This window comes from Trachypithecus francoisi, unplaced genomic scaffold (genome assembly GCF_009764315.1).
Source record: "Trachypithecus francoisi isolate TF-2019V2 unplaced genomic scaffold, Tfra_2.0 Lachesis_group3, whole genome shotgun sequence".
NCBI lineage: Eukaryota > Metazoa > Chordata > Mammalia > Primates > Cercopithecidae > Trachypithecus > Trachypithecus francoisi.
Window position 1 is genome coordinate 150,445,371 of NW_022681468.1, and position 19,076 is coordinate 150,464,446.

At 40.9% G+C, this 19,076-nt stretch overlaps 1 protein-coding gene across 1 annotated transcript in view; it reads right to left on the reverse strand.

Moving 5' to 3' along the window:
• Window positions 1–18,850, reverse strand: part of EIF2AK4 (eukaryotic translation initiation factor 2 alpha kinase 4) — a 107,320-nt gene extending 88,470 nt beyond the window's left edge. Inside the window, 4 exon segments of the mRNA XM_033190602.1 lie at window positions 1,638–1,790; window positions 9,339–9,441; window positions 13,315–13,427; window positions 18,593–18,850. Coding sequence (XP_033046493.1) covers window positions 1,638–1,790; window positions 9,339–9,441; window positions 13,315–13,427; window positions 18,593–18,736 — 513 coding nt within the window. The 5' untranslated portion in view covers window positions 18,737–18,850.
• Window positions 18,851–19,076: the final 226 nt, after the last annotated feature.

Below are 19,076 nucleotides of genomic sequence, written 5' to 3' on the forward strand. Positions count from 1 at the left end.
TGCAATGGAATGATCTTGGCTCACTGCAACCTCCGCCTCCCGGGTTCAAGCAATTCTCATGCCCCAGCCTCCTGAGTAGCTGCGATTACAGGTGTGAGCCACCACGCCCGGCTAATTTTTTTATTTTTAGTAGAGATAGGGTTTTGCCACGTTGGCCACGCTGGTCTCGAACTCCTGGCCTCAAGTGATCCGCCTGCCTCAGCCTCCCAAAGTCCTGGGATTACAGGCGTGAGACACCACAACTGGTCTTACTATACTTTTCTAACTGAGTTGTCCTACATGAAAGTACATGTTTTTAATGTTATGTGTCTTCTGTGCAGTTATTAGAAGTTTGCTATTAATATTAAAATATATTAAACTATTTTTAAACATATAAAGGAAGTATTATGAATCACTTAAAGAATTATTACTTAATAAATGTGTTAGGAAAATGCCTAAGAAAAATATACTTAGGCTTTTTTTTATAACCTGAATCAAAATAAGCTCTAGATAAGTTGATTAAAGTGCTAAATAGAAAAAACAAATAAAAATGTAAACATTTAGAAAAATAAATTAAAATCAAAAAGGAAATTTAGATGCATATATTATCTTTGATTTAAAAGATTTTAAAAATAAGACAGGAGTTTATATCCTTATGCAAACAAATTAAAGAAAAATACCAATGGTAACCATTTGATGTATATATTATCTTTGATTTAAATACAAATGGTAACTATTTGTATTTAAACAAACCTGTATTTAAACAAAGCTTTAGACTGTCAGCATAGGATATAAACAGGAGTTTATAAAATACAAATGGTAACCATTTAGATGTATATATTATCTTTGATTTAAATACAAATGGTAACCATTTGTATTTTTTCTTTAATCTGTTTGCATAAGGATGTAAACTATCTTATTTTTAAAATCCTTTAAATCAAAGAAAATACATATATCTAAATGTTTGAATAAAAAATTTATTATCTGGCTTTTGCTACTCATTTGGGCATGAGATACTTGTCTCGCACAGGGAAGAAGAACATAGCCTCTAAAACACAGTGAATTCCTGTACACCCTCACAAGCTCCAAAAGACTACAGGTGGTCTGGTTAAACAGCTTCTTTTCTCTTCTCTTTTATTTCTTTAAGACCTGGACTGAGGGCTCTAAGGGGCAGTATTGATAAGTGTCAGGAGGGAATCACTCGTATTTTTTTTTTTTTTTGCGATGGAGTCTCGCTCTGTGGCCCAGGCTGGAGTTCAGTGGCGTGATCTTGGCTCACTGCAAGCTCCACCTCCCAGGTTCACACCATTCTCCTGCCTCAGCCTCCCAAGTAGCTGGGACTACAGGCACCCGTCACCACGCCTGGCTAATCTTTTTTGTATTTTTAGTAGAGACAGGGTTTCACCGTGTTAGCCAAGATGGTCTCGATCTCCTGACCTCGTGATCCGCCCGCCTTGGCCTCTCAAAGTGCTGGGATTACAGATGTGAGCCACCGTGCCTGGCTCAGTTTTTCATACTCTCACATGTATCTACCTTTCTTGAATCAAAGGTTGGGCCAAACTTAAAGATAAGTTTGTAGGCAGAGACAGATGAAACCTACAGTAGTTTGCAATCCTCCAGGCTGGCCATGCACACAGACATGGACAAGGGCATCTCACCTCCTGCTCTTCTTTCCGTTTGGCCTCCAACAGCCTCTGCTGCTCCTCCTGAGCCCGCCTTTCCAGCATTTCTTCGTGAAAAGACTTGGGAGGGGGCTTGTTATGCTCACTGAGAAATGACTGCACGTGGTAAGCCAGTTCAAAGATCATCACCTAAACGCGTAAAAATCAACCACAAATGATCAAATAATGGGAAGGCCCAAACAGGAGAGGCAACAGAACAGGAAAGCAAATCGGCAGTCAGAGGCCCATTTAGAAGGCCATTATTCATTTCGATATGACATATTCTGAATTTGGTACATGAGACAATCACAGCAGGAAAAAGCTTTTAAAGGGCCCATTGCATTGTGTTATTATCAAGACAGATCATTACTTAGGTAAATAAAAAGCTTCACTTTTCTTTTGTAGACCTATTCAACTTATTGGCATTTTCTCTATAATAAATCCAATAAAATAGTTTTCTTTAGAAATAAATCTGATAAAACATTTAAGACTGCATGAAAGTAAACGCTGTCTTCCCAACTAGAAAACCTGTCTACATAATGAGAGTTGGGCAGAGAATACTCATTGCTAACATCAGAGCTTTGTCTATGCAACATACTGAAAATATTCTGTTGGGAGTACAGAGGCAAATACTTAAAGGCCTCATTATCTCCTTGTTAGTAATGTTTCAATAAGAAGCTGATAAATACTTATAAAGCATTTTATATAAGAGGCTGATAAATACTTAGAAAGTACTTTATTTCCACTTACAGAAGCATTCACATCTAGAATGAGGAAGAAAATGGTCTCCCTTTCACACATTCTTTATGTGAACATAAGAAGCCCCTTTCCCTCACCCCCAGGAGACGCAAGTCATACTTGGGTTGATAAATCAATGGAACAAAGGTTTCTGAGACCCTTCCTGAGTGATTACCCAACCCCAAAGAGGTAAAGAGTGCCAATCCTTCTGCAGATGAGGAACATAACATTGATATTTCTTTTCTCAGTTACAATGAAGCAATTTAAAAATTCTTATTTTCATTATATGCTTGAAACCATTTCTAAAGGGACTTAACAGGGTGGTAAATAATAATAGAAGTCATTGTACACAAAAATATAAAGTTAGTTCATTTGGTATCCTGCCTTTCTCTTGGGGAGCAAATACAAAGAAAGCACAGCTCTTGTTGGGTGATGTTAATGCATTTTTTCTTACACCAGAAGCTGTGGCATTTGCTGGATATATTTCACTTTAGAGTCAGAAACACGAGTCTACAGTCTAAGAGGCAGGTTATTCTAAGAAAAGCTCTTCTAAGGAAAGCTGGGGAAAGTAGGCAATTTCTATCATGTCAAAGAGAAACCACTTCTAAACCAAAAAGGAGGCAGAAGCCAAGCTGTGGAGGGTTTTTCTTTTGCTGTTCTATTTACTTTACTAGAGTTTTTTGTACAAATCGATCTGATAAACCTTCTAAGACTGGATGAAAAGAACTGCTTTCCAAACTGGCTCTTGCCTCCTACTTGCCTGGTGCTACAGGGCTCACTGGCCTCCTTCAGACCTCTGCTTCAGTCTTGAAGGCCTCTCCTGAACACCTTGTAAAGAACAGCCACTCCACTGTCACACTCTCTAGACCCCTCACCCTGATTTTCTTCATGGCACTTATGACTGCCTGGTTGGCTGTGCAGTTATTGGACTGCCTTCTGCCTGTTCCCTTCCCACTGCCGCCCACGGCGGTTTGCTCACTGTGGTTTTCCCAGTGCTGGAATAGCACTTGACACATGGTACACAAACAATAAATATTTGTTGAATAAATTAATAAAAAAATAAACTTGGCTTTAAAAATTTGAAAAAATAGAGTATACTTAAGTTTACTTGTACAGGACAAAGAGCTGTATATAGATTAAAAATTATAAGCAATTGGAAGTGCTTAAGAACAAGCTGTTTTTGAGTACTTACTTCCATTCAAATAATTAAATGACTCCTACTTTTAAAAGGCAAGTTTCAGTGAATGTCATACCGCAATGAATCCCTATGCCATGCTTTAGTACCTAATTATCCTCTATTTTACTTGAAAATAAAAAAAAATTTCTTTAGCATTGTCTATTTTAGACTTTCCAGTACTTCAGACTTAATGGAAATGAATTTTAGATAAACAAGAAGAGTGATTTGCGTGGTGCCTTCCCATGTTTAATGTCCATTCAAATCTCATTATATGACGATGACTCAGATGAACGCTAGCACAGGCGGCCCTCGGAGACATTGCAGGTTCAGTCTCAGACCACTTCAATAAAGCAAATGTCACAATAAAGCAAGTCACACAAATTTTTTGGTTTCCCAGTGCATATAAAAGTTATGCTGCCGGTCGCGGTGGCTCAAGCCTGTAATCCCAGCACTTTGGGAGGACGAGATGGGCGGATCACAAGGTCAGGAGATCGAGACCATCCTGGCTAACATGGTGAAACCCGTCTCTACTAAAAAAAGTCTCTACTTGCACTAGCCAGGCAAGGTGGCGGGCGCCTGCAGTCCCTGCTACTCAGGAGGCTGAGGCAGCAGAATGCCGTAAACCCAGGAGGCGGAGTTTGCAGTGAGCTGAGATCCAGTCACTGCACTCCAGCCTGGACGACAGAGCGAGACTCCGTCTCAAAAAAAAAAAAAAAGTTATGTTTACACTATATGGTAGTCTATTAAGTGTGAAATAGCATTATGTCTGTAGAAATCAATGTATATACCTCAATTTTAAAATACTTTATTGCTAAGAAATACAAATGATCATCTGAACCTTCAGGACGTTATAATCTTTTTGCAGACGGAGTGTTTTGTCTTGACGACGGCTGCTGACTGATCAGGGTGGTGGCTGGTGAAGGCTGGGGTGGTTGGGGCAATTTCTTAAAAGAAGACAACAATGAAGATTGCTGCATCGATTGACTCTTCCTTTCATGGAAGATTTCTCTGTAGCATTCAATGCTGTTTGACAGCCTTTGAGTCACAGTTGAACTTCTTTCAAAGCTGGGGTCAATCCTCCCCAACCTTGCTGCTGCTTCAAAACTAAGTTTATGAAATATTCTAAATGCTCGATTGTCATTTCAACAATGTTCACAGCATCTTCAGGAACCGCTCAAGAAACCACTTTCTCTGCTCATCTATAAGAGGCAACTAATCATCTGTTAAAGTTTTATCATGAGGTTGCAACAAATCAGTCACATCTTCAGGCTCCACTTCTAATTCTAGTAATAGTCCTCTTGATATTTCCACCACTTCTACAGTTACTTCTTCCAGTGAAGTACTGAACCCCTCAAAGTCATCCATGAGGGTCAGAATCATATTCCAAACTCCTGTTCATGTTGATATTTTGACCCCTTTCCATAAATCATGTATTTAATGGCACCTGGAATGGTGAATCCTCTCCAGAAGCTTTTCCATTTACTTTGCTAAGATACATCAGATCAAAGGAATCACTATCTATGGCAGCTATAAGTTTGTAAAATGTATTTCTTTTTTTTTTTTTTTTTTGAGACAGAGTCTCGCTCTGTCGCCCAGGCTGGAGTGCAGTGGCCGGATCTCAGCTCACTGCAAGCTCCGCCTCCCGGGTTTACGCCGTTCTCCTGCCTCAGCCTCCCGAGTAGCTGGGACTACAGGCGCCCGCCACTTCGCCCGGCTAGTTTTTTGTATTTTTTTAGTAGAGACCGGGTTTCACCGTGTTAGCCAGGATGGTCTCGATCTCCTGACCTCGTGATCCGCCCATCTCGGCCTCCCAAAGTGCTGGGATTACAGGCTTTAGCCACCACGCCCGGCCTGTAAAATGTATTTCTTAAATAATAACACTTGAAAGTCAAAATGACTCCTTCATCCACAGGCTGCAGAATGGATGTTGTGTTAGCAGGCATGAAAACAACAATAATCTCCTTGTACATCTCCATCAGAGTTCTTGGGTGACTAGGTGCACTGTCAATGAGCAGTAGGTCTCAACAATGGTCTTAAAATACTCAGTAAACCCTGCTTTAACAGATGTGCCATCATACAGGCTTTGCCTTTCCATTTATAGAGCACAGACAAAGGAGATGTAGCAAAATTCTTAAGGGTCCTAGAACTTTGGGAATGGTAAGTGAGCACTGGCCTCAACTTTTGAAAAGTCAGCAGCTGTATTAGCTCCTAACAAGAAAGTCAGTCTGTCCTTTAATAAGGCTTTGGAGCCACACATTGACTTCTCTCTAGCTGTGAAAATCCCAGATGGCATCTTCTTCCAATATAAGACTGTTTCATCTACACTGAAAATCTGTAGCTAACTTTATCAATTATCTTGGATCTTCTGGATAACTTGCTGAAGCTTCTTCATGACCACATGCTGCTTCACCTTGCACTTTTATGTTATGAAGATGGCTTCTTTCCTTAAACCTCAGGAACCAAGCTCTGCTACCTTTTAACTTTTCTTCTGCAGCTCCCTCATCTCTTCTCAGCATTCACAGAATTGAAGACAGTTAGGGCCTTGATCCGGATTATGTGTTGGCATAAGGGAATGTGGCGGCTAATTTGATCTTCTTTCCAGGCCACTAAAACTTTCTCCATATTAGCAATAAGGCTGTTTTGCTTTCTTATCATTCATGTGTTCACTTGAGTAGCAATTTTTTCTCCTTCAAGAACTTTTCCTTTGCATTCACAACTTGGCTAACTGTTTAGTGTAAGAGGCCTTTTGGCCTATCTTGGTTTTCAACAGCATTCCTCACTAAACCTCATCATTTCTAGCTTTTGATTTAAAGATAGACATGCAACTCTTCCTTTTATTTGAACATTTAAGGCTATTATATGGTTATTAATTGGGCTAATATCAATATTTCTGTGTCTCAGGGAATAGGGAGGCTCAAGAAGAGAGGGAGGGAGAGAGGGGAATGGCTGGTCAGTAGTTAGAACACACACAACATTGATCAAATAACTTTGCTGTCTACATGGGCAGTGTCTATGGTGCCCCAAAACAATTACAATAGTAACATCAGAGGTCATGGATAATAGATCATCAAAACAAATATAATAATAATGAAAAAGTTGAAACATTGTGAAAACTACCAAAATGTGACACCGAGACATGAAGTGAGCACATTTGTTTGGAAAAATGACACTGATAGACTTGCTCAATGCAGGGTTGCCACAGATCTTCCATTTGTAAAAAACACAATAATCTGTGAAATGTAATAAAGTAAAGCACAATTAGAGGTACGCCTGTGTTTTTTAAATTGTGGCAAAATGTACACAGTATATTTACTATTTTAACCATTAAATATATGTTCAGTAGCATTAAGTACATTCACATTGTTGTACAACCATCTCCATCATCCATTTCCAGAACTTTTTCTTCTTCTCAAACTGTACTCATTAAATAACTTTCCATTCTCTCCTCCCCATAGCTCCTAGCAACCACTGTTCTACTTTCTGCCTCTGTGAACTCAACTACTCAAGGTACCTCCTGTAAGTGGAAGCATATAGTACTTGCCTTTTTGTTACCAGCTTCTTTCACTTAACATAATGTCCTCAAGGTTCATTCATTTCATAGCATGTGTCAGAACCTCCTTCCTTATTAAGGTTGAATAATATTCCCTGATATGTACATACCACATTTTGTTTATCCATTCCCCTGTCAATGGACCCAGGTTGTTTCCACCTTTTCGTTCTTGTGAATAATGCTGCTATAAACATCGGTGTACAAAACTACTACATCTTTAACAGTTTCTGCCTCTTTTAATAATCAGGACATGTTCCCTTCACAAAAGGCAGCTGTAGTGGAACAGACAGGAAAGGCATGGGACTCTTACTAGTTACTGGGAACATAGTAAATATTAAAAATCACAAATCAGGACTTCCACTTCTGGGAAGATGGAGTATACCTACTTTTTCCTATTCCTTCTACCAAATACAACTAAAAAACCCGGACTTTACAAATAAAACAAGGGTAAGGTGACCCTGAAAGGTAAACAGTAGAAGGAAAACTGGTTAGGGCCCTAGGACCCAAGGAGCAACGCAGATGTGGAGAGGGTAGAGTTTAGGGGGTGGCTGCAGAAGGGCAACATGAGAGATCCTTGTGGTGAGAACAATATTCTGTATCTTGATTGTATTAATGTCAATATCCTGGTTATGACATTGTACTACAGTGCAGCACACTGTTACTGTTGGGGCAAACTGGGTAAGAGGTATATATAAATATGTAATTATCTCAAAATAAAAATTTAAATCAGGCTGGGTGTGGTGGCTTGGGCCTGTAATCCTAGCACTTTGGGAGGCCGAGGTAGGAGGATTGCTTGAGCCAGGAGTTTGGGACCAGCCTGGGCAAGATGGTGAGACTTTGTCTCTCAAAAAAAAAAAAAAAATTAAACACAAATAAAAAATCCAGGAAACCAGAAGTTTCTCTGTAGTTGAATTTTCCATATAACCTCATATTATTTTTCAGTTAGACACTGGAGTCCCGTATACTAGAAAGAACTTTGGAATCATTCCCAAGGCCTAGTTTTTTATCCAGGCTGTTCTACACTCACTTTCTATATCTCATCAATCACTGAAGTTCTTGGAAGCAGCAACTTCAATGGACACTATTTTTACAGCTGAAAGGCAGTCCGCGGATTGTACTATGACTCATTGTGTTATGAAAAGCAAGTAAAAATCTTTGCAGTTACTTTCTGTGAGGTGAATGTTACCTTTGGTTATCTCTAATAAAAGTCTGAAACAGACATGGAAGCCAAGGACACCTCTTCTCAGCTTTCACATAAAGAGATCGTTAAGCATGAGCTACCAGGTAAAAACACTGAGTGATTTTACACAAAAGTGAGGCAAACAAGTGTTATACTTCGAGGGAACTGGTCTGGCCTAAGGAAAGCACAGACATACTCTGCCTCCAGAAGACACTTAGTCTTGCCTTCCAGAGAGAGTTGTGCCACCCAAGAGAGAACTCATATGTAGATACTAATGTTCAGAAGATTAAAAAAGAATGAGTACTGAACTCAGTGTAAATGCTCAGGTATATGACAGACATTGAAAGAGTAGAGTGTGTCGCTAATTATTGAGAAAGAAAACAACAAATTCCTCTGATATACAAAGGGGAGAGGCAGTCAGAAATTGCTTGTCTGCCACATTTTTCCAACAAAAAGGTTCAAGTCAAGATCAAGTCATGATGCCAGATCCAAAGTGTACAAAAAGTATGGCTGGGTTCACATCAACTGTTTTCAGAAAAATTATTTTTTTTATCTTTAAGAGACAGGGATCTTGCTCTATGGCCCAGGCTGGAGTGAAGGGGTGTGATCATAGCTCACTGTAACCTCAAACGCCTGGGCTCATGCAATTCTCCCACCTCAGCCTCCTGAGTAGCTTGCACTATCAGCATACACCACCACACTCAGTAAATTTTTTAGAGACAAGTGCTCGTCATTTTGCTCAGGTTGGCCTCAAACTTCTGGGCTCAAGTGATCCTCCCACTTCAGCCTTCCAAAGCACTGGAATTACAAGTGTGAGCCACCATCCCTGACATGGGATGGGGTCCATGTTTCTGAATGTTTTCAGAAACATTCTTCAGCATCAATAGTACCATCTATAGACTACACATTTCATTAATCCTATTAAATAAATAAAAATCACAATGTTCCGTTTTGTAGAATCAATAAAACACAAAACATGCTACTCAAAATTGGATCTGAGGTGCAATGGGGAAGTTTACTGTCTTCTTTTAATTCCAGTTTAACAAATCTTACCTCCCCACAGTGTTTCTTGGCCAGTTCTTCTAGGCGAGATTTTAACAAATTAACACTTTCATTTGATAGACCTTTGGCATTTTTTAACTCTATTTCAGGAACTCTGGAAAAGGCAAAAAAAAAAAAAAAAAAAAAAGGAGTTACTCCAGAAAGTATAGCCTGTTTGCATCAATATTTGCTAAACTGAAAGCACTCTGGGCCTGAGGTCCTTAATCTCAAAACTTCAACATATCCCTGTAACTCCAGTTGACACAGTGGAGTCACCTGCATCCTACAGGGAAGAAATGGGCTGGCCAAAGCCTTCTGTCTGAGCTGTCAGACTTACTTGACCCCTGTATCTAATTTCAGCTTTACAATCCGATTAAAATTTCCCAACATCAATTACTATTTATTTCCTATGATTTGCCCTGGATCCCTAACTCTGAGTTCTTCGCTTAAAAAACAAACAAACAAACAAAATCATTCCAGTTCTGTGGCTGACTCTAGCCTAGTAACTTAACCATGTGCTCCTCTGTATGGTAATTCTCTACCCTAGCTTGTAGCTGATGTGAATTAACCTAGCTCTGACAGCTCACTGGCAAGGCCAAGTGCTCTGCACTCAGGTGTGCTCTAGCGTTAAGCAGAACAAGAATAACCAGGTAAGACGGAGCCCTGGTGATCCCTCTAGTATTCCCACAACACAATGCTGCATCCCAATCACTCATTCTGATCGAAACAAGGCGGAAATGCTCACTTCCTGTGTATAAATACATCTACTCATGCACACTCTCTGCAACTCTGCCTAGAGCTCATCTAAGTCAACATTTTCAACTCAAGGAAATTACACAACCAGCCCTCGGATTTCATTTCATTCCCAACCAATAAATATCCAATAACAACTCTCTGAGATTAAACAGGAGTAATTTAATTTTAACTGAAGAGATGATGACTCATCACTTTTTACCAAGCATTTTTGAGTAATTCATGGCATTTCACCCCGTGAAGTCTTGAGTATGCACTTATCTATGCGTTCTCTCAATGCTTCAGTATGACAGGGTGCTATGATCATTATCTACTTCTATAGATAGAAACCTGACAGAAAGTAGTTTATATGAGGGAAAGAATAGAAAAACCAACCATACAGTCCTCAGTCTATGTATGGAATCCGGGATTAGATTCCTCCCTTCCCAAAGAACTGGGATGGGGCTGAAATTTGCAGAATTTAGAATTTCCAGAATTCCTCCCCAAAGGTATGGGATGGGGCTGAAATTTCCAGAATTCCAGAATCTAACCCGAGAGCTCCTTTCACAGTGGTATCAAGGACTATTCTGCAGAAAAGCAATGTTTTCCTGAATCATATTCAAAAGGAAAAGAATATTACCCCAAATTAAGCTTTTTGTCATAATTTAAAAAGTAAGTTATCATTATATAGCAATGTTAACACAATGGTGAAAAATTCATCAATGATGCTAATTAAACTTCAAAGAAAATTCTAATGTTCTCTTTATTTCCTTGCAATATAATTCATAGTTTATGTAGCTGATATTATAATGTTTGCTTTTTAACTTTTTATCAGCATTTCAATGTTAAAAACAATCATCCCATAACATTTTTATCAAGTGGACACATTAAGATTTACCTGAATAGTTATCTAGTGCCATGATTCTTAACCAGGGGTGATTTTGGCCCCAGGGGATATCTGTCAACATCTAGAGACTTTTTTTGGTTGTCACAACCTGAGGAGAAACGTACTCCCAACATCTAGCAGACAGAGGTCAGGGATGCTACTAAATATCCCACAAAGCCCAGGACGGCCCCCACAACAACTGCCTACATGTCAGTATTGCCAAGGTGAAGAAACCTTGCTCTACTGTTTGACATTTAGACTGCTTCCAATTGCTTTACTTTCACAAATAATGCTATAATTAATATTTTAGCACTTATATATGTGTAACATTATAGCACGTATAACTTTTTCTTTATTTTGATTTTTCAAGAATAAACACTTCGAATTCTTGAGGCTATGGTATAATAAAAAATTATGTATTTGGTCTTTGATCCCTGTTCCTGGCACAGAGATCCTATTATCCTTGGAATTTCCTGAGCAACAGGGGTGAGAGGAGCATCTTATGTTTTTCATAACAAATCCCTTCCAACCATACTGGAGTTAGTGCTCATGCGGTAACTCTGGTCAGTACCTGGATAGCTTCAGGATTAGGACTGGTCACCAGAAAAACTAAGCCTTGATTACAGGGTGAGAAATTTCAATCCCATCCCAGATCTTTGGGGAGGAGTAGAGGGCTGAAGATCAAGTTCAATCACCAGTGGCCAAAGATTTAATTAATCAATCATCTCTATATAATGAAACCTCCATAAAAACCCCTAAATGACAAGGTTCAGGGAGATTCTTGGTTGAAGAACACAGGGAGGTGCTGGGAGGGTGCCATGCCTGGAGAGGGTATGGAAGCTCTGTGCCTCTTCCCACACACCTTACCCTTCATAATTCTTCCATGTGGCTATTCCGCAGCCGTACCCTTTACGACAAACTGGTAAACGTAACTCACAGAAACTGAGTTCTGTGACGCATTCTAGCAATTATCGCAACTTAGGAGGGGGCAGTGGAAACCCCCAAATTTACAGCCATTTATAAATACTGGCTATAAATGGTCAGAAGTATTGGGACTTGCAACTAGCATCAGAAATGGAGGCAATCTTGTGGAACTGAGTCCTTAATCTGTGGGGTCTATGCTAACTACAGATAGTGTCAGAATTGAAGTGAACTATTGGACACCCACATGGTACCAGAAAAGGCATAATGTATTTGGTGTCAGGAAAAAAAAAAAAACTAGAGAGGCACTGTCTTAATTTCCTTCATAAATTTTTAATTATCTTTTTTCATTAATGCTTCATTAATATTTTTATAGTATGTATAGTATACCCACTATAATACTCTCAGTAGTTTTGGGGGCTAAGAACGGTTACTGACTTCAAGGAGCTCAATTTTGACCTATCTGTCTTTTCATATCCTCCCTATCACTTCTTAGGATAATAAATTCCATAAATTTACCACGCACTATGTAAAACAGAGTTTCCTTTTATTTGTCCCTTTCCTTCTCAGAAACCTTCACTGGTTCCCCATCCAGTAAATTCAAACTACTTAACGCCATCCAGGCCAACCTGCCTTTGCATGTGGGATGTATGGGGAAAGATTACACCAAATATACATACTTAAGGGCTGATGGCTGGCTGGGGGCAGTGGCTCACGCCTGTAATCCCAGCACTTTGGGAGGCCGAGGCAGGTGGATCATGAGGGCAGGAGATCAAGACCATCCTGGCAAACACAGTGAAATCCCATCTCTAACCAAAAGTTCTCAACCAGAGGTGACATCGCCTTTAGGGGGAATTTGGAAATATGTAGGCTATTTGGTTGTTTCAATGTCTGGAGGACACCTGTGGCATTGGTAGTTTGGGGCCAGGGGTGCTAAGCGTCCTGCAGTGCACGGCACAGCCCTGCACGATGGACACTTGCCAGCAGTGCCCCACTGAGAGGCAGGACAGCTCCAAATACTCTCCCTCACTCTAGGCAGCAAAAGGTCATCTCAGGCACAGACTTGCTGAGTTTCTAATACCAACCATACTCTTTAACTATGTAAGTGCTTTCAATAGTCACCATGCCTCTATCGTTTCCTTCCAAATTTTTCCTCTTCCTAACTTATGAAGAAATAAATAAACAAAAGTTAACACATCAGATAAAGCAAAATAGTCACTGGGCAAATATTAGTATCTACAGTGACAATTCTATAGCTATAAACAGGCTTAAAATGAGACAGGTTTCATGAAAACATCTATTGCTGATGTAGTTTTGTTGAAATATAGGAAATGAAATTTTATGTGGAATGGGAGCAGGAAGGAGAAAATATTACTAATTTCAATCTGTTTCTATGCTGTCAAAACAGAAAACTGAAACCATGTCAAAGTTATTTATAAATGTACTCACACATCTGGATAGGTAGGTGGGCATTTAACCCTCAAATCCACTTTTACATATACTTCTTCACCAGTTAGGCCTTGGGGGTACAAAACTAAATTGATTTCAGGGGGCTCTTTGACCTAAAAGAGGAAAAACAAAAACTTTTTTTCATAGCTGTAGAGCCAATCATTAATGATTAAGATAATGATCATTTTAGATCAAAAGTTCTACTTTAAAAATATTTGCAATTATATTTTACATAGATTATCTGGCATACTTTCCAAAAGCATGATTTAAAAACAAAACCTGAGCCAGAGAAAATGCATTTTCCGTTTTTAAGTCATCGAAGGAACGAACCAAAATGTTCCACTCAGCTTCCATTCATTCAGATGTTACTGAGTTATTATGTCTGGGTGCTCTCTGGGAGGCTGGGAGTGCAGAGGTAAATTGAGACAGACACAGTCCCAACCAGCTGATACAAACTAGAAGACAAGTGATTTCAAATAGTGATGAGTGCTGTAAAGAAAACAAAGCAGAGTAGAGGGACATAGTGGTGGGCAAGGAGAAGATATCTAGACAGGGGGGTTAGGGAAGGACTCTGTGAGCAGGGGAGATTTGATTGAGATCTGAATACTGAGATATTAACAAATGAAAACTCTTGACAAGGACAGAACTGCATGTTTTCATTCAACTGCTTTTCATCAAATCACCAAATACCCTTGTTCTTCAAGTTATATACCCTTTTTCCAAAGTGCATTTGAAGTAGTTCATATTCTATGTATATAATGAAAAAGAGGAGTCTTGAGAGAAAAAATAATGGCTGAACACTCCCATGGCCCAGGCACCTCACCAACTTTGCAAGGCAGTTGCCATCTCCATTTTACGGATACAGAAGCTCAGGTTCAGGGAGTTTTACATTCTTGCCCACAGATACACAGGGACAGAGCTGGGATTCAAACCCAGCCTTGACTCCAAACCCTGTCTCCTCCCATAAGCCACTCTTTTATTATACCATCCTAAGTTGCTGGGATTGAGCCTTGATTTTTTTCTCCGAATGTCCTGGCAGGCAGGGCAAAAAGAGAAACGTGGTATCATCAGAAAAGAGAGAACCTAAAAATTATTTCAGGGAAGCAAAGTACTTAACAACACTAATGCTAACAGAAATTTATTAACATGAACCTTACAAGGAGTACCATATAATAAACACTGTTCTCTTCTACTATGTGTACAAAATTTGTAAGATCACTTCTTATACGGCTTTATAATAATCCTTGATAAATGTGTGGGTCCTTCCATAAAGCATAATTCTGCAAATGTGGTCCCAGGAGGGTTAAGCACTCTTTGGTCCACAGGCCTTTCATCCACTCATTCACCCATCACACATCCATCACCCACATTTGTTAAGCACTGACTCTGTGTCAGGCACTGTGCTTAGTCCACAGAGGTGAGAACACGGATATGGTTCCTGCTCTCAAGGAACTTCAGTCTGATAGGGGAAAACAAACATCATAAACATGTTAAGTGCAAGTTTAGAGAGTGCTATTGAAGACATGACATGGTGCTCTCCTTAGCGAATGACTTGGGGTGTGAGGGTATGTAATTAAATGTGGTTATCAAAGAAGAACTATCTGAGGATGTAGCAGGATGTAGCACTGAAGCTAAGACAAGCCAGAGACCAAGCATTCCAGACAAGGAAAAAAAGAGACTCAAAATACATTTGAGAATTATTTCATTCAATAACAATTTTTGAAAGTTTTTTGTTTGTTTTACCAGGCACTGGGCTTGTAGGAATGGCATTTCAAATGAGTGGAAGACAGTGACAAATTCAATTGCCTATATTTGTCTAGCTGCCTAGCTGGAGGAGGAGGGATGCACACGGGGAGGTGGCCTAGGCCCCTACTTCGATGGAACGAAGAACTTAAAAAAAAAAACTACTTATATCTTTATTTGATGAAAATTTAAAAATGAAGTCATGAACAAGTTAAAAGTAAACTTTGAAGAATTTGGTTTTTAGTAACATTGGAGCAGAGTGGGGAAAGAAAAACCCCACAGGGACCATAACACAAAAAAATAGGTCACTTTGACTCTATTCACATTTTAAAAATCACATAAATTATGTAAACAAATGCATATGATTAGGAGAAAATATATGCGTTATATGACCCAAAATGCTAATTTTCTTAAGATATTTAGCTCTTACAAATAAACAAGAAAATGGACCACAGGGTGGAAAAGTAGACCAAAGAGCATGAGCAGTTCACAGGAAAAGAAAAATCAACGGTTTGTAAACAAAGGTGTTCTAGATAATTTATAAATAAATAAAAATGAAAATGAGATATGTTTCCTTTAAATGGCAAAGATGAAAAAGTCTAACACATATAGTATCGTTGAAGATAAAGGAAAACAAACACCACCATACACTACTGGCGGATCCAGGGATTGAAGCAAGCTTTTGGAGGGATGTTTCCAAAAGCTATCCAATTACAAATGAGCAGACGTTTTGCTGTTGTGGAAAGCTAGCCAAAATAAGTTAGCAATTTGTAACTATCTATAAATTCTAGATACTTTAAACTGGCAGTATCCAAACTTTTTACAAACGCAAAAGTTTTTAGCATGCACCTCAAAATGTTATTTATAAATGATATACATACGCTACTAAACTGAAATTTATATGACAACACATCCCCACTAAAAGAAGTTGGAAAAAATATCTAACCTGAATTTATTGGCAGTAAATTTAGCCTGGACTAACATGAGGTTAGTAATAGTGTTTATCTGTTCAGTGTGAAATTTGAGTATTTCTGTGTTTCATTGTGTTTGATTTTCGATGCTGCCCCAGACACTGAGGAAGGTATTAGGTAACGTGTGTAATGTGCACACATAAACGTGAAAAGAAGCACTTCTGAGTTCTGAAACCCATCAAGTTTTGGATAAAAGGCTGGGCATGGTGGCTTACACCTGTAATCCCAGCATTTTGGGAGGCGAGGCGGGAGGATCACTTGAGGTCAGGAGTTCGAGACCAGCCTGGCCAACATAATGAAACTCCGTCTCTACTAAAAATACAAAAATTACTCACGTGTGGAGGCAGACACCTGTAATCCCAGCTGCTCAGGAGGCTGAGGCACAAGAATCGCTTGAACCTGGGAGGTGGAGGTTGCAATGAGCTAAGATTGCACCACTGCACTCCAGCCTGGGTGACAGAGAGAAACTACCTCTCAATAAAGAGTTGTGGATAAAGGATTTCAGACCTGCATCACTTTTCCCTGGCAAATAGCAGGTGATAATAAGTGCTGTTGAATGACTAAACTCTGATTCATCCTTGAGACCATCAATTACTTGCCTGCCGGGCCTATGAATGTGTTGAGGCCATTTGCCCTGTGTACAACAGGCCACAGACAGCTATTTAAATTCTTCTGCCTGCCTTCTATAGTTTTTGCTTTGGTTTGCCTAGTCTTCCATCTTGTTATGAAAGCCACCAGCTATAAATTCTTGGGGTTACCAATATCCCGACCTAAAAGAAGTTGCTTTTTTTCTTCCATTTTTCTGCAGCCCTAGGAGCAGACAACTAAGCTTGTATAAAGTAAACAAACTGGTTCAGAACGAAGCCTTAGGGACTTTGTGTTGAGTCTGGTGTACACTTCGAGACACCTATTTTGGCTGCCTGTTGGGCCTACTTCCTGATTCTCAATGTTTGGGAACATCGAAGTTGCCCAGTCACCAACTTCTCTGTCATGTCAAGGGGAATATTTATACTTTTACTATTTCGGGTTACAAGTAACTTTGTATTAAGCATTAGAAAAGTAAGCTCCCTGAAGGCAAGGATTTTTGTCTGTTTTGCCCATAGCTGTATTCCTAACACCTAAAACAAATTTCACGAAGGAAGAAGAACCCTGAGTTTGAGGGAGAATATTTTGCCCTGATAGCTCCAGCAGATGGTATTTCTTGAGGAAATCCTGGATGTGTAGATAAAGCAGATGTGAAATGCCAGAGTTAAAAGCACATGAAGAGGCCAGGCACGGTGGCTCACGCCTGTAATCCCAGCACTTTCAGAGGCCAAGGTGAGAGGACTGCATGAGCTCAGGAACTTGATACCAGCCCTGGCAACAGAGCAAGACTCTGTCTCTATAAAAAATTTAAAAAATTAACCAGGTGTAGTGGCATGTGCCTGTAGTCCCAGCTACTTGAGAGGCTGAGGCAGAAGGACTGCTTGAGAATAGGCTGCAGTGAGCCATGATCATGCTCCTGCACTCTCGCCTCGGTGACAGAGCAAGACCCTGTCTCAAAAAAAAAAAAAAAAAAAAAGCAGATGAAGTTAGAAGTATGTTTTAAATGATAATATGATAACATTCAGAAACAGTTTGGTAGATCAACTCTTCAAGGATGGGGAAAAAACTGTCAGTATAAATAATTTATAATGTGCCTTAATTTCCAGACAAAAAGGCAAAATAATATTTTAAACAAAATGCCATTTTAAAAAGTCTAAAGCAAGCTGGTTCAACCCGAGGCCCATGGGCCGCATGCAGCCCTGTATGGCGTTGAATGTGGCCCAACACACATTCGTCAACTTTCTTAAAACATTGAGGGTTTTTTTGCGATTTTTTTTTTTTAGATGATCAGCTATCGTTAGTGTTAGTGTATTTTTTGTGGCCCGGGGAAGCCAAAAGATTGGACACTCCTGCTCTAGACTCGGTCTAGATACCTCTCTCCACTACAGCTAAGATGAATGTGTGCTATATTCTGAGCTAAATGTCTTAGAGGAAGGTGCAGACGTATGCAAAGTTCCCCCGTATCGGAAAACACAGTGAGGATACCTGGGGAGTACAGCGGGAATTATGCGGCGTGCAGATTTGAATGCATGGATGAAACGAGAATTCTGATTGAGGACGTTAAGGCCTGTGCGAGCGCCCAAAAAGCGTTCTCAGAACAAAGTAGCAACGGGTGCGTATGAATGTGCTGTTGTATCATCCGCGATGGCTTTCGGGGGGAAAAAGGACAAGGTTGGAAGGAGGCAGATACATTACGGAATGTAGGCAGGAATAAGAAGCAGTGCCAGGTAAGAGAGAGGAATCACGGGGAATTCCTCTGGGGAAATCATGGGGAAAGGGCTGTGGAAGAATTCGGCCTAGGTGGGATTCTGGAGACCAGCTGCAGGTGCAAGAACTAAAAGTGAGCATGGGTGGAACCTGAGGGATGAAAGACTGCACGATCTTAAAGCGGCGGCCCTATCTGGAAGTGTCTGGGCTTTGGCCCAGGGCCGGGGGAGGCCAGGGCACACCAGCCCGGGCCTGACAAGCCACGTTCCTACCGGTCCGCAAGCGTCCGGCCGCAGGTCTTGGAAGTCCGCGCCATAGATGGCCTCCAGGGCCTGTAGTTCGTGGTCCTGTCGTTGCGGGTAGCTCTCCGGAGGCTCGTCCCGGCCGCGCCCGGGGGCCCCACGGCCCCCAGCCATGGCAGCGCTGCGCCCAAGGCGGGGCGGCCTTGCCGGGGCGGCGGTGGGCCCCCGGCAGCCTGCGGGGCGGGGCTCCGCGCTGGGGACAGACTGTGGGCGGGGCTCCGCGCTGGAAACGGGCTCGTGGGCGGGGTTCCGCGCCGGGCTCTGGCTGTGGGCGAGACTCCGCGCGGGAGAAGGACTCGTGGGCGGGGCTCGACGCCGCCGGGCGGGGCCAGGCTAGGGGGACGGGCCGTGGGCGGAGCTGCGCGTCGGGAGCCAGCTCTGGAGGCTCCAGAGGCCCAGGCGAAGGAAGAGGGCCGCAGGACAGCTTTGCCCACATCCTGCTGAGGGAAGGGGA